Source organism: Bactrocera neohumeralis, chromosome 4, assembly GCF_024586455.1.
Source record: "Bactrocera neohumeralis isolate Rockhampton chromosome 4, APGP_CSIRO_Bneo_wtdbg2-racon-allhic-juicebox.fasta_v2, whole genome shotgun sequence".
Classification (NCBI taxonomy): domain Eukaryota; kingdom Metazoa; phylum Arthropoda; class Insecta; order Diptera; family Tephritidae; genus Bactrocera; species Bactrocera neohumeralis.
Window position 1 is genome coordinate 39,428,450 of NC_065921.1, and position 16,530 is coordinate 39,444,979.

General features: G+C 36.8%; 1 protein-coding gene across 5 annotated transcripts in view; it reads left to right on the forward strand.

Annotated features, from left to right (window-relative positions):
• LOC126757469 (MAGUK p55 subfamily member 7) overlaps positions 1-16,530 on the forward strand; it is a 44,098-nt gene that overhangs the window by 11,515 nt on the left and 16,053 nt on the right. For all 5 annotated transcript variants that reach the window (XR_007666740.1, XM_050471400.1, XM_050471402.1 and 2 more), the window contains exon 2: positions 16,359-16,437. Coding sequence is in view for 4 of the 5 variants with exons in the window: in XM_050471400.1 (XP_050327357.1) it covers positions 16,395-16,437 (43 nt within the window). In the remaining variant the exon portion in view is untranslated. The remainder of the gene's footprint in view (positions 1-16,358; positions 16,438-16,530) is intronic.

Genomic DNA, 16,530 nt, shown 5'->3' on the forward strand with positions numbered 1-16,530 from the left:
TGGTACTTAGAGGCTTGAAAAGTTCCGGTTTGTTTTGGACAATTTTTGGTCAAAAGATGACGCACTTCAAAGGAATTTGAAATTGTGTTATATGGGAAGTAAGCGAAGTTGTAGTTCGATTTCGCCCATTTTCACACTGTGAAATAAAAATATTAAAATAGCGTCATGTCGAATTTGGTTGAAATCGATCGACTCAAGAGACTAAATGTAATACATTGGGTATATGATCAATCAGTAAATGGAAATCATTATATTGGGTGTATTTGAGCTAGGAGAAGTTCTTTAGTGATTGAAGTAATTGTTGACCAACCTTACTCATTTTCTGCACTAAACTATCGTATATCCAATATTATACGTTTTCTTAATGTTGCTAAGATATATAATAAACTGACTGATATGTATGGTGTAAAGAAGTTTGAAATCTTTATATTGGGTTTATGGAGACTAGGTGCATACGGACACACTGTTATTAGATAGAGGAACTGTTTTAATTGGTTCAAGAAATCTCATATAAGTTAGGTTAATAAGCTAAAAAGTCAACCGACGTTCGAAATATGTGTATTAGGGATGTAGTATTTACCCAATTTTATTAATTTTTGGCACAAGAGTATATTATTATAAGGAAAAGATTCGTTCCAACCTTCAATAATATATTTCACACATTAACCAATATTTTCGGCAAAATGTTTGAATAATAGAGCGGGTCAATTTTTTTTTCTCAAATCTCGAATGCGGGAAATGTTCTATGGATCATTTGGAGCCAACTTGCTTTAGAGTCTAAGGATCTAAAACTGGTTTCTAGCCAACGATTTTTAAGGTGACGTTTAGAAACTCTGAATAATCGGTTGTATAAGAAACATATGATATAGTTGTCAGATCTGAATGATTCCGATGATGACGAACAATTTTTTATGATCATTAAAAACTTCGCCTTAAATATCGCTAGCTCGAGACCGGGTTTAGATCCGTAGTCTATTAGGCAAAGTTGTTCAGAATGACACTATTTCTGCAAAGTTTTATCCCGTTATATTTATCGTATACTCTAAAGCGAATTAATCACATGGAATTTAATATTTATGGATTGTGTTATGAAGAGAGTAAGCGTATCGAATGTCTTCGACTCAATCCGATGGCACCCATTATCGCAATGTGGAGGGGGTGCCAAAATACATTGTCCTCATTAATTTTGGTTGATTTACCTAAACAACACTTTTTCAAAATTTTTAAAATCACAGACCCTCCTTTTTTGTGCGATTCGTTTACCCAAAAGAATTTGTGTTAAAGCGGAGTTTAGTTATGGCACTTAAAACTTCCAATTAATGGCGTTTTGTGGGCGTGGCAGTAGTCCGAATCCTATAAAAAGCAACAATTAGGTGAACAAAACTATAATAGTCTGAAGCAACATGTTGTGAAACTATAAGAATTATTGAGACAAAGCTGTCGTTACCTCTATCTCTATCGCTCTTCAAGTATCTATCGTTTAAAGACAAAATGCACTCACCCTAATGTGCACCAGCTATGAATTTTCAAAAGTTCTCTGAAGCCACCGTGCAATTTTCATATTTCACGGTCTGCAAACGCTTTATTGAAAGTGTTGTTGTTGTTGTTTACAGTAGCTGTAAGGCTTTTAATCACAGTTAAGAAATTTAATACCTCCTTTTTGGCGCTCACACATTTTCATTCATGCTACATTGGCCAAATTCACTGGAATCGCGTAATTTGCAAAACACGACGGCACAAACGCACACACACACACACAATAGTGGTACTCGTGTATGGTGGATCCAGCCGGGGGCCGTCTGGTAGCAATTTCGCAACTTTGTATGATAGTAAATACAAGTGCGTTATTAAAAGGGCGTTCAGTGGGGCAATATGCGAGGATGTGAAATATGAGAGCAGCGACTTTGTGTGACATTAAATGCACACAAACAACAAAGCGGAGCAAAAAGTAAGTTTTCTTTTTGTCCACAAGTATCCACATATTCGCCTACATTTCGCCGGAGCTGAGTATTTATTTATTCGTGGTTGCCATATGAATGCGAGCAACCACAAACACACACACACACACACGCACATACAAACACGGGAACCACAGCGAGTTGGTGCGGTGCTTCCACACTATTTTGCACTTTTGTTTACTTTAAAAGAGTGAAGCGTATAAGAATTTATTTTCTTCTTCTTTCGCTTCCTCTTCCTCGGCTGTTGGCGGTGGTACTCACACGTTTAAGTGTTTGCTTTTTATTTGGCGATATTATATTTCATAGGAATTCAAGTGCTCCAAAGGAGTTTCAAAGTGAAGTACACATTTCTGTACATATTTTAGAAAATAACGGTTTGCATTTGATATCTGAAGTGGCAAAATAAACACGAATAAATTATGCTTCTCTTTGAGTTACGGAGCTATTTTATGATTCATATCAATTCGGAAAACCACATGAATAGAAAGAATTTTGCTCTAATAATGTACATACGAATACAAACCCTCTAATTTAAATACAAAATAAAATAAACCAATCTAATTTACAAGAATTTCAAGAAGTCTGCAAATGATATTTTGTGAAAATAAATCGTGTCAATACTTCCCTTAGCCCCCATATACCTAACGCAACGATTTTCGAACTACCACGTGACTTTATACCGCATACATAGTATATCATCCAACATATGAGTTACCTCTATGAAAATGAAATAACGTGTTTTGCTGATAACAGTGTGTCTATGTGCCTAAAATGTACAAGCTTGGGCGAAAACTTGACCTAGCCCCCATGTAATAAACATATAACATCCGGGTGTCCATATAGTTGGTAATGGTATTGGTAGTTGGCATGTTTAAAGAATGTAGTATTGTCAAAAATAGATAAAATCGGGACGATACTACCCCCCACTCTCATATACAACATATGTAGAATGATTTTCGTTTTTCTAACAAGCCTTTTGTCGAATAAAGCTGTCAGTGCATGAGTGCATGAGTTTTATACATATATACATATATATACATTAGAGTGATTCAAAAAAAAAAATTTTTTTTTCGTTTCGTACTCGGAAAAATAGGTTCCTAGACACCTCTAAGAAAGCCTCTCCAAACATGAGCTTTTAATTGTAACGGGAAGGTCCTCCTACATACAGTTTTCTATTTTTTCTTATTATCAGATAGAAAAATTTATATCTCGCTTCCAACTACTTGAAAAAATATCTTGTTTCATAGATTTTGTAGGAAATTGAATGCTCTACCAAAAAGGTCTATTATGATTTTTTCGCAAACCCAAACGCTTAAAAGATATTAACAGTTAAAGTTTGATTATTTTTGGGAAAATTTTTTATTTCTTTTGAATTTTATAACTCAATGAAAAAAAAATATTATGAACGATGAAGTTTTGTAGGAAATTTACTGCTCTTTAAAAATGGTCTTATATGATTTTTCGATTAAGTTAAGCGTTTACGCGATATTCATCGTCAAACATCAAAATGCAAGACTTAAGGTGGATCAAAAAAAAAAAAATTTTTCGTTTGATACTCTGAAAAATAGGTTCCTAGACACCTCTAAGAAAGCCTCCCCTAAAACCTTTTTCATAATGATTTTTTTCATTCAGTTATAAAATTCATAAGAAATAAAAAATTTTTCCAAAAATAATCAAAGTTTAACTGTTAATATCTTTTAAACATTTGGATTTACGAAAAAATTATAATAGACCTTTTTGGTAGAGCATTCAATGTCCTACAAAATCTAAGGAACAAGATATTTTTTCAAGTAGTTGGAAGCGAGATATAAATTTTTCTATCTGATAACAAGAAAAAATTGAAAACTGTATGTTGGAGGACCTTCCCGTTACAAATAAAAACTCATGTTTGGAGAGGCTTTCTGAGAGGTGTCTAGGAACCTATTTTTCCGAGTACGAAACGAAAAAAAATTTTTTTTTTTTGAATCACTCTAATATACATACATATATATGTATATGTATATACATATATGTATATCATTGAACATGTATAACTCGAACTTACAAGTCAAGTTTCATAAGATTTCCTTCCATAATCTAAAAATCTCTTTTTTTTACATATTTTTAGTGAGGAAAATTCAACAATAATTCTAATTGCTTGGATTTCTATTTTTTGGTGTACATTTTGTTCCTTAAGGTGCTTCCCTGGAGTACAAAAAGTTCGGTTGTACTCGAAATTATTACCATACGGTAGCTATTTGCATACATATCTGACGACTTTCACTTAGTACGCATGCTAAGCGCGTCGTTAGCAAACATTAGGTCTATTATGGAAGCCTTATTTCCCTTTGAAAGGTATTTTATGTGCCATTGTTTAAAATCGTAAGGTTTATTTGACTCAAAAATTCCAGAATGAAGCGACCGCGATGATGTAGGTATACTTCTACAACCATAAACAGTAGACCATGCCTTAAAATCTCCCGTTATATTTTGTTTCTGGTCTCTAGAGGAAAATCTTCAAATTTGCTAATCGTTGCGCTAGGACGAGCATAGCAGCTTACAAAATACATTTCTTATATGTTCGCCCATGGCTTCCTTGGAGCGTGATGTGAAAGTTTGTCCTTTTCAGGACCATATTGCTGCCTTGCCACTTATATCTTTAATCTAAGCGCTTTCTGAACGTTGAGAATATTGTTCGCTTAATTGGGCAACATCCATGTTTTCTTCTAGCACCGTCTGTTTTAGCAGGTATTATGCTGCAGCGCAGTGGTGTCTGAGGCACCATTAATGTGTTATTTTGTTATGTAATTTTTGTTTTTCCACAAATCCAGGCGCTGCTAAAGGATTGCTATGCCGAAGTTGCGTTGGTACTATTCTTTACTTATCATACGACTCATGCTGCAAGACACTCCTGCATCTTCACATTTGACCTATCTTGGCGCACTTTTTCCGATCTTAGCTTATGCGGCAGCTTCTATTGATCCTCTGGAGTAGATCTGGGTCTGGCGGACTAAGTCAAACCTCTCCTGAGCAATATCAACAATGTTTTTGGTCGAAAGTGAGCAATTTTGGCACAAACTTCGCGGCAAACGGACTCATAGCCAAATAACTGGTTACAATCGAATGTAACCACGAGCCAATAGATATGTTAAGTTCTTCAGCGATTCCTCTGATGGTGATTCGACGATTGGCCAATAGTATTTTTTGATTATGAAATTATTATATCGTTCTAGAATTCAACTTTGCTGTAAATTTTCAAATACCTAATTCCAAAAGGTTAATATTATTATATGTGTAAGATTCCAGAAAACGACAAGTGCAAACAAGTTAATATGAAATTTACAAAAAATGGCATTAATTGCAAAAAGGTACTGTCTCCCGATTCTAGTGAAGATTTAACTGGATTTGTTGAAAACCGTTAATATTGGAATTATTCATAATGCTGAGATTAAATCATAGAAAAGAGAAGACTCTACACCAGTTATGCCGACCTAGCGTATACTATAACAATTTTAATTTTAGAAGCTTCCAAAAAAATAAATGGCCAAAAGCTCAATTCATCCTTCCAGCTGCTCTAATGATTCAATTTACCAAAACGTGACACTTCATACAAAATGGCATTTAAATTCATGAAATTGACCTAAAAACCATTGAATAGAAAGGCCATTTTGCCGTTGCGACTTCTTGCTATGTAAAAACTGCGAGGCCCCCCCGCGCATCACAGGCAACACTCTTTCGACCATAAGCCCACAAAGCGCAACACTTTTGTGTTTTCTTTTCAAATTACACAGCATAAGCATAATACAATTTCACCGTCACACCAACGCACCCCTACACCCACTTGCCGTCGCTTGCAAAAGCGTTATATACTCGTACATACATACATATACTTATATCACGTGCATAGTAGTGCACCTCTTGAATAACTCATTCGTGCGCTCATAACGGCTGTTAGCTCGCACATACATACATATAATACTTAGTAGTGGTGAATCCTTGCACTTGTCGTTTTGCAAAAACAATAGCACATCGCGTTGCAAGCAAACAACCAGCTGCAATAAGAACAAAGTGAACAACAACAACACAAAAATATATAGTTGCGACTGCTGCACCGATAAACAATGCGAACTAGCTGCCACTGCAACTCTGCCTCTTTTCCAGCTATTGTTTGTCACCGCTCGTGCATCCTTTCGGTGTGTTTCTACCTCGTCGTTTGAGCTCGCCGGAGCTACATTTCAAATGTTGGTGAGTTGCTGAGCCGACTTTCTTTACACCCGAGGACAGTAATATTGCATAAATATAACGGTTTGGTTCACCAAATGGTTGTTTGAAGTATCACGGATTAATCGAGATAGTTATGGAGTTCCTTTAAGTTATCAGAATACCTATAAAATCTTATTAGAATGTAGTGATATTATTGCAAATAGAATTAATTTTTCGAATTCAAAATTATTAAACATATTACAATTCTGTAACCATTGAAGCATTAACTAGAAAGCAATGAATGGATAAATTCTTGTGTAACCAAACATTTTATATGCTCGAGTCAAAACTTTCAGGAGTTGACAAAACTTCATACTAAGAATGTTGCGAAAGAATTAAAAATTCATTATTCGACGAAAATTATATTAAAATCATCCCCTATATCTGACATGAACTTAACCGAAGAGGCTAAATTGGATATATTGATTTGATCTTCAAAACGTCAACCAGAAGATCGGAATTAATGATATTAGGGATATGAAATTAAGACCAAAGTGTCATGTTCAGCACTAAGTCATTATATATGTAGTAAGATTTGTTAACATAACGAAAATTACTATATGTCTTCTTCTTTATTGGCGTAGACACCTCTTATGAGGTTATACTTAGCCGAGTTTACAACATCGCGCCAGTCGTTTCTCCCTTTTCGCTGCTTGGCGGTAATTGGAGATTCTAAGTGTAGTCAGGTCTTTCTAACCGAGTAGAGGTCTTTCTCTTCATTTGCTTCCTACTCTGAAAGCTGGAGTTTTTTCACCCAATCAGACGACAAGACCTAGACAGCGTAGCCGCTGTATCTTAATCGACTGCGGTATTCACGGTTGCCAATGACCATAATCCTCTGTAGAACCGTTCTCTCGGAAACTCTTAACGCCGACTTATCAGATGTTGTCGGGGATGATGAGTGACTTGTACAAGTAGAATTTGGTTTTTGTTCGTCGAGAGTGGGCTTTACTTCTCAATTGCCTACTTAGTACGAAGTAGCACCTGTTGGCAGGAGTCATTCTGCATTGTGTTTTGAGGCTGACGTTGTTGTTGGTGTTAATGCTATCGACGACTTCGAAGCTAAGACTGTCAACAGTGGGATTTGGGAGTCAGGTCCCGAGTGCGATGGCTGTATGTTTGATGGCAGGAGATATTTCGTCATGCCCTCGTTCACTACTAGACCAATTTGCTTCGCTTATTTGTCCAACCTGGAGAAACCTGGGAGTATCCTTGTCTGAAACCTCGTTCGGTATCGATCAACTCGGCGAGGTGCTTCTCGATCCTAACAGAGCTTTTGGTATTGCTCAACGTCAGCTTACGCAGCCGTATTAGCTTTTCTGAGAAACAAAGTTCAGACAAATTGGCATAAAAGCAGTTCTTTTTGGTGCGGGCAAAAGCAGCTTTGAAATCGACGAAGAGGTGTTGTGTGTCGATCTTCCTTTCACGGGTCTCTTTCAAAATTAGGCGTATGTTGAAAATCTGGTCGATTGTAAATTTTCTAGGTATAAAGCTACACTGATAAGTCTTATTATCAGAAAGAGACTCTCTCCGAATTTTCTCTATTATATTTCACAGATTGACCGTTGTTTCCAGTAAAAAAGTTGGCATTTTCAGTTATGGTGTAATTTTGACCATTTTTATATTTAATATTGTATACCTCAAAGGCACTAGTTGTGCAAAGTTTTGTCCCGTATGGGCGTGGTGGTAGTCTGATTTTGCGCATTATATATATATCAGGGTTAGCCACTTGATGGTCCGATTTTCCCTTCTCCAAACTCGTTGTTATAACATAAAAAAAATTCACAAAATTTAAAAGAGCTATTTTGTTTCGTAATTAACCATTTTACTGAAAGTGGGATTACTTAAATGACTAATTTCTTAATGGTAGCCATTAAAGCTTCTTTTATGAAAAGAATATATCGGACACCAAAATCATAAAAAGATTCTGTAAAAAGGCAGAATAAAATCGGTGTTTTTTTCTTCTTCTACGAACCAAGTTTCCATCAATGAACCGTAAATTTAGAACAACACTGGCTATATGACCTGTAGCACAGTCTTATTGGAACCAACGGTACGAAAAAGCTATTAATCATAGTTCTACTTGTGTAACATTCCCCATTGCTTTTGGAAGAAATATGGGCCATTCATTCGAAAACAACATAGACTTTTTGATGATGTCACTGCGTCTCAACAATGGCTTGTGGACTATCATCGCTCAACAGCGAAAATTTCGTTTATTTGCATACCTACCCATTTAAAGACTTCATCGTTGAAAAAAAATTTGTCGTGAAAGTCAGGATTAGAGGTCAGCTTGTTTCGAACTTATTTATCGAACTTACGTCACGTTTGATGGACGTTCGACTTCAATTCTGACAACAGTTGGATTGTTAAGCCCGCAAACTTAGATCCTTCGACAAAATTAGCCATAAAGTGGTTGGGAACAGCCCGAAGTGTATATTTCGATACTTTACTCCACAGCACCAATAGCGTTTTTGGAGCGCCCTGTACAGCACCTTTGATGATGCGAAACCGATTTATGAATTACCGACTCTGCCTGGAGCATTTGCAAACGTTGTTCCGGAGTAAATCTGTTCTTTAAAATGACAAGCCAAACTGAGTATAAATCAAGTAACAGCTGTCAACAAAACCAACTCCCAAAAAAATTATTACTTCATAGAAAACCACTAAACCAAACTATGACAAATTCCAATCAAAAACTTGTAAATCAAAAAAAGTATGTAAATATTATTTCAAATGAAACCTGGGGAAAAATATTTGAAAACTACAGCTAACTTAATCTCAGTAAAGAGCAAATCAAAAACAATTTTTTTGTTCCCTTATTCAGTTTGACAGATAGGAGTAGGGCGGGGTTTTGAAAACCGAAATATGCCTGAGCGAGTCGCGGCGCTCAAAAACAGTGCCTATGCACTTATATGTATATCGTTCCGTTTGCACCCGTATTAGCCTCTTCCTTACATAGTTTTTGTTATTCGGAAACATGCGCTATTCTGTAAGTATGTAATGAGCACGTTTTTTGCCTTGTTCGCCCATTCTACTGAGTTCCAGCATTGTTTTAGCTGTTGCTTGCGCTCATACTTCAACACGTTATGTAAATATGGCTGTGTGTATTTTGAGTTATGAGTTCATGCGCATTTAGTCCAGTGGCTTTTGTTTGGATGCACTCCAAAAACTGCTCATTCATTTTGTTTTAATGCACACAAATAATACGAATGTATGTATTTAAGGCTTGGTGCAGTTGCTGCCCATGTAAACTTCAGTATTTGAACATTAGTTCGAAACATGTATGTTTGTATGTGCTTCTTTGGAACTATGTCAGTACATGCAAATTTTGTGTGGCATATCCTGGCTGATTCCGACATAGTAGACTGAAAGGCAGCAAACTAATTTGACAATTTAAAAACAAAACGGCGTATTTATTTTGAAATTCTTCTGTTTGTTCCTATTCTTCTTAAGATTTATTTAACTTTAAAATATTATATTTAAATGACTCCATCAAGAGGAAATGATAATTGATTTGCTGAATTTAGATCATAATCCACTACTTTACTCATCTTTGGTTTTTGTCCTCTTATTTTCTTCTTTCCAGTGCATCGAACTGATTTTGTTATTTATTTCTGAATAGCCCCACATTGTTCGACAATACATATGTACAAGCATATCTACTTCTTTATTCAAAACGGACGAACAGACCTTTAGACCTTCGACGGAATCGTTTTTATAATATTATTATGAGACATCGTAATTACTTAGGTAGGCATGGAATCGTGCCATCATGGGCTTAACTAGCGCTGGACTTTATAATTTGGCTATCCCGTTTCATTGTTGCGCTCAAACCATTTGACGCTTTGAACCACTTAAATATATCCAGCCTTTGTGGGCATTCAAAGTTTGGTGCCTGAACGGTTCTAAGTATTTTATGTCGGGCGGACATTCACAGAGGAAGTGGAAACCAGTGAGCTTAAAGCGTTCATGCAGTTGAAGACTACGCTGCAATTATTCTGTGACTTCGACAACGCCATCAATGCCGCCTGGCTTCTATTATACTCGTATTATAACTTTCCGTGGGACAACACAGGTATTAATACTTTCGTTTGGAAGATGTTGGCTAAATTTGGTAGGCGGATAAAAAGAGAGGTCTCACGATCATAGGAGTAAACACTCGCCCCTAAACCGCAGTCCATTTTGAACCGTCGGTATAGACAAAGCTAGTATTCTCCTTCTCTAATAAACCTCTTCTCCATAAGCTTACCCGAAAATGATTACTGAAATGTAACTTTGGGAGAATATAGAATGATTTACTTATATTTAGCTAGTTCAGAATGGCGCTTTGTCTATAATATTTCAGGTTCCAAACTCCTAATTCCTTACTTTGATAGCAGAGCTTGCTGCAATTTTCCGAGTAAACACGTCTATGAACAGTTGATGCAAGAACACATTAAGCGCCTCGGTTGGACATGATTTAATAGTTCCAGTGAACCGTGCACTTGCATCTTTGTATTCCATTTAATTTCCTGATATTATACGGTTTCTTTAATGCTGGCCACCCAACCAGTGCTCCATAATTTAGAATGGTCAAATGATGGCCGTATACATCTTTCTTCTTTTTCTTTATTGGCGTAGGCACCGCTTACCCGATTATAGCCAAGTTAACAACAGCGCGCCAGTCGTTTCTTCCTTTCGCTTCGTGGCGCCATTTGGATATTCCAAGCGAAGCCAGGTCCTTCTCCACCTGGTCCTTCCAATGGAGTGGTTGTCTTCCTCTTCCTCTGCTTCCCCTGGCGGGTACTGCGTCGAATACTTTCAGAGTTGGAGTGTTTTCGTCCATTCGGACAACATGACCTAGCCAGCGTAGCTGCTGTCTTTTAATTCGCTGATATATCTCATACAGCTCATCGTTCCATCGAATGCGATATTCGCCGTGGCTAATGCGCAAAGGACCATAAATCTTTCGCAGAGCTTTTCTCTCGAAAACTCGCAACGTCGTCTCATCAGTTGTTGTCATCCTCCAAGCCTCTACACCAAATAGCAGGACGGGAATTATGGGTGACTTATAAAGTTTGGTTTTTGTTTGTCGAGAGAGGACTTTACTTCTCAATTGCCTACTCAGTCCAAAGTAGCACCTGTTGGCAAGAGTTAACCTGCGTTGGATTTCCAGGCTGACATTGTTGGTGGTGTTTATACTGGTTCCTAAATGAACGAAATTGTCTACATCTTCAAAGTTATGACTGTCAACAGTGACGTGAGAGCCAAGTCGCGAGCGCGACGACTGTTTGTTTGATGACAGGAGATATTTCGTTTTGCCCTGGTTCACTGCCAGACCCATCTGCTTTGCTTCCTTGTCCAGCCTGGAGAAAGCAGACCTAACGACGCGGGTGTTGAGGCCGATGATATCAATATCATCGGCATACGCCAGCAGCTGTACGCTCTTGAAAAATGATGACAAGTGGAGTTGACCAGTAAACTTAAAGCCATCACGCAGTAGAAGGCGACGCCGAAATTAATCTATGGTTTAAGTCCGCAATTCCTGCTAAGTTTTCTTTGGCTGGTTCAATAGGCTATACACGCTTTATTTATTTGGGTTTTTATGTTAATATTCCAATTCAATTTGGTATCGATTTCAACCCCTAGGTATTTTGCCGTGGGGACAGGGAAATTATTTTACCACACTTTTACTCTTCCTTCGTTATTATCTTTGCATTGGAATATTCGACTCATAAAATCGTGGATGCGCACAAAATAGATCTGATCAAATTTGACCCGGACTAACAAAAAAAAAAAAAACGAAATGTATTTTAATATAAATATTTATATTAGTTTGAACCAATTCAAGCACACCAATGCTTAATTCAATTTTTCATAAACTTCTTACGTATATCAGCCATGATTGGGTTGACCTTCAGTGTCTTCAGCAAATTTTACGGTTTCAGCTCATTTTTGGAGTTGACGTCATATTCATAAGCATATTTCATGTAACATTAAGTTTTAATTTTTCGTCGCCTTTTGTACTTCGTTTTTCGTTACAAGTATTTATACGCCAGAATGTGGAGAAGATAATAAGACACCTTAAGTGAAGCTTGAATTTTTTGATTTTATCAGAGTTTCCACCGTAAACATATGTTTTATAAAAATAAATAATGATACAAATAATCAAGATTGCAAATTTTTGGTAATAATATTCGTGTGCATGTTGCCTCTTTCAAATATTATATACATTTTTTATATATCAATTCCATATATTATTCATAATAAAGCGTCCTTTTTATACACTCACTTCCGCGTTCTTAACTTTCATCGCTACCATCAAAAGGCACGTGCTTTTCATCGCGAACACGCTAAACTCTAATCAATAGGCCGAATCATTGATTTTTTTGCCACGTTTCAAATACATCCATCATTCTATACACAGCAATGTAATCGAGAATTCACATTTCACTTCATTCGCTGATTGCCACTTTTCGACATAAACACTCCAATATGTATATGTGTATATACAGTATGCGCCCAAATTGAAACACGAACTTGAATGAACGAACTTATGTCAAAGGGGTAAAGTAATAAGTATTAGCTGTCTTCGATTAGCCGAACGTTGGAGAGTAGCGAATCGAACAAACAATACAACAATACACCCGCTCTCTTGACATTTCTCTTCAGTAAGGTTTTCCATTTCATCGTCAAAAGATATTTATATTTTACTTATATATGCGATCCAACAACTAGTCGAAATTACTAAAATTTACTACCGAAATTGTGAGAAGATATTGGCCTACATCCAACAACAACTTGAAAATGAAAATGATCTGGATTTTCATGGAAAATTCATCTTCAGCGATGAGACTGATTTCTGGCTGAATGGCTTCATGAATAAGAAAAATATGCGTTATTGGTCTGGAAGCAAACCACACGTACTCCATGTGTTACCATTGCATCCCGAAAAAATTACGGTTTGGTGCGGTGGTTCTTCGGTGATGATCAAGACCGGCACATCACTGTCAATGGGAATCGCTACCGCTCAATAATAACCGAATATTTTTGGTCCAAATCGGACGAAACTTGGTTTTCAATAAGTCGATTGTCTTATTCGCTGTGTGGCCTGTGGCTCCGTTATCTCACGAAATGGCCGCCTCGGTCGTGCGATTTGATGCTGTTAAACTATTTCCTGTGGAGCTAGGGCAAGTCGATAATCTATGCCAACAAACCAACCCGGCCTATTTATACTTGAAAAATAAAAGTCGAAAATTGAGTTCAGCGTCAGGACTTCTGCACGCGTGCCCGTGGAGGCGATGCAAAAGAAATGGAGTTCCATACATAATGGCACCGAATGTACTTTCACAGGAGTAAAGAATTTCATTTATATTCCAAACGGTTTCTGTTGTATTTAACTTTTGTAGTGCTCTTATTGAAAACCCAATGTATGATTTAATCGAATCGAAGACTGCCAATACTACATGCGAGTATAGCCAACTACCATATACGATATTTTATCCCACACAATATGTCAGTTTCTTTTCTCCGATATTTTTTGTAAGAAAACATGCCGTTGGTGAACCGCTGCAAAATCACTGCTCAAGAGTAATACTTTTAAAAGATGCCATTAAATCAATTTTTTTCCGTTTCATAGTTGAATGATAAGTTTTGTGTTTTAGTTTTGGCATCCACTGTATACATTTACGTCTATATACGGTTGGTTGAGTATGCTTATAGACTTATTTGTGATTTGTGATTGCCGAATTGTGGCGCTCTACATGATTTTCCATGCTGTGATTTTGGGCGCCAAAGAGTCGAATTCCCCACAGCAAATACACACAACTAAGCAAACACTCCCACTCATCCAATATGGTCACCATCGCTAAGAATTTGATGTGGGGGAACGTGGAAATCAAATATACATATTATAAAAGGTTTGAATGAATCGCTCGACTACAATTTGTGGCTTTTAATTAATGTGTTTAACTGGAGCAACATTTTATAAATAATTGGCAATTATTTCCACGAACTTTTTATTGCATTTTGAACATGCTGCGGAGATTTACTATTCATTGCCAATCGATGCGAAAGAGCTTGAGGCGCAAAAATGTGGAAAATGGGGGAGTTGCCGTTCATTTACGTGCACGCAAAACCTTGAAAAATTCTACCAAATTGATAAGGACACTGCATGTGTTTGGACTTGGAAATTAATCTTGTTGAGGTCATAGATATTTACAATATGAGTAGAGGAGTGTATATGTTATGTACTCTACTACTGTGGCGTATGAAAAATTGACTTGAAGTGAAATATATACAGTTTTATGTGTATAGTTTTGGATATGGTTAGAAAAGAGTTATAAATACTTGTCAATATAAAGTATCGATTAAAAAAAGCCTCAAATTTATGTCGTTTAATCAGCTGTTTAAAGCTCGTAAATAATTCCATTTGCTTATGGCACTTTAAAAATTCTTGAAATTGAATTTCCACAAACAATATTTTTATTTTTAATATATACTAAATATATATATATATAGTATATACGTAAAAAAACAATATATAAGGTCTAGAGAAATAAAATCTATGATTTCCCAATAAATATCATAAAAAACAGATAGTTTTGTGAATACTTGGCTTATAATAACCCTATGGTTTTTGGTGAGATTGGCGGAAAAAAATATACTGCGAGCTGTTAACTTACGCCCAAACTCTTAATTCAGAGGTATACTACCAATAATTCAACCAAGCAGATTCCCAAAAACGATTAGCTTTGGCTAATAGGAAAGGAATTACGTTCTATCAGGTCAACAACTGGCCAAACACATCGTTAGTAAATCGCCATAAGTTCCGGGAGCTTCGATACATTCAACTTATTATTCGAACCTGGCGCCAAGTGATTACTACAATCTGTCAATTCACTATCGAGCCAGTCTAAATACATTGTTGCATTCATTTTTGTTGATACGTAGCTTATTGAAGTTTTTTCTTCATAACAAAAATCAGCCCATACCATTATAGAACCTCCGCCATGTATTAAACGGAGTCAAGTGCGCAGAAGGTTCTGTGTATGGTGCCAATATCTCTTATACCCATATTCTTCTTCTTTACTGGCGTAGACACCGCTTACGCGGTTTTAGCCGAGTTAACGTCAGTGAGTCAGTCGTTTCTTCTTTTCGTTATTTGCCGCCAATTCGAGATACCAAGTGCTGCCAGGCCCTTCTCCACCTAATCTCTCCAACAGAGTGAAGGTCTTCCTCTTTCTCTACTACCATCGGCGGATACTGAATCGAAAAGCTTCTTTCCGGACAACATGACCTACCTAGCGCAGTCGATGTCTCAATGTCGCCGTACTCGCCGTTGTCAATGAACCACAAAACTTCCAATGCCTCCACACAATATAGCAGGATGGGAATGATGAGGGATTTGGAGAGTTTGATCTTTGTTCGTCGGGGGAGGACTTTACTTTTAAATTGCTTCAGTCCAAAGTAGCACCTGTTGGAAAGAGTGATTCTGCTTAGCATTTGAAGGCTGATAATGTCGATTTCGGAAGTTATGACTGTCAACAGTGAGTTGCGAGCCAAGTCGCAAAGGCGATGCTTGTTTGTTTGATGATAGGAGATATATATTTCGTCTTGTTCACAACCAAACCCATACGCTTCGCTTCTTTATCCAAACTGGAAAAAGCAGAACCATCTATCATCATCATTTCTATTTATTTTTGCACCTCGTATTATTTTCTCCAGTAATATGTTGAAGAAGTCGTACGATAGAGAGCCCCTTTGTCTGATGCGTCGCTTAGAACGAACGTTTCGGAAAGGTCCCTCCCGATTCAGAGGGTGAGCTTCAGTTTCACACACTACGCACGATAAGACCTTTCTTGGGATATTAAGGAGGCTTATCCCATGGTAATTGGCGCAAATTGTGGGAGCTTAACTTTTAAAATAATTCAAATTTCGGAAAGGGTTATTCTTAATGAAGCTATCAAAATGTAAAATTTCGTGTTTTTTTTTTTTTGTGAATGTTTCAACTTGAGTATCGTCTTAAACTTGTATTGGAGCCCGGGCTCAAGCTCATAGGCTTGGTACTCTAAAACATGTACTTCAGACTTATAGCAAAAATGTATAAATATTAAATCAATATCAGACATAAAGATTGTTTGCCAAAAGTCTAATTTTTTTTCCGATTTCTTTCAGTGCATGTCAGAAAAAATCGCTTGCTGAACTAAGAGGATGACAGCTGAAGTTATGGCTACAGATACAAATTGGGACCCCGGTAAGTACGAAATACTCGAGATATCTTTTAGTTTATTTTAGATTATTGTGTTCTCATATCCACTCTTCCCATTAACTTCTTCATTTTTAATCA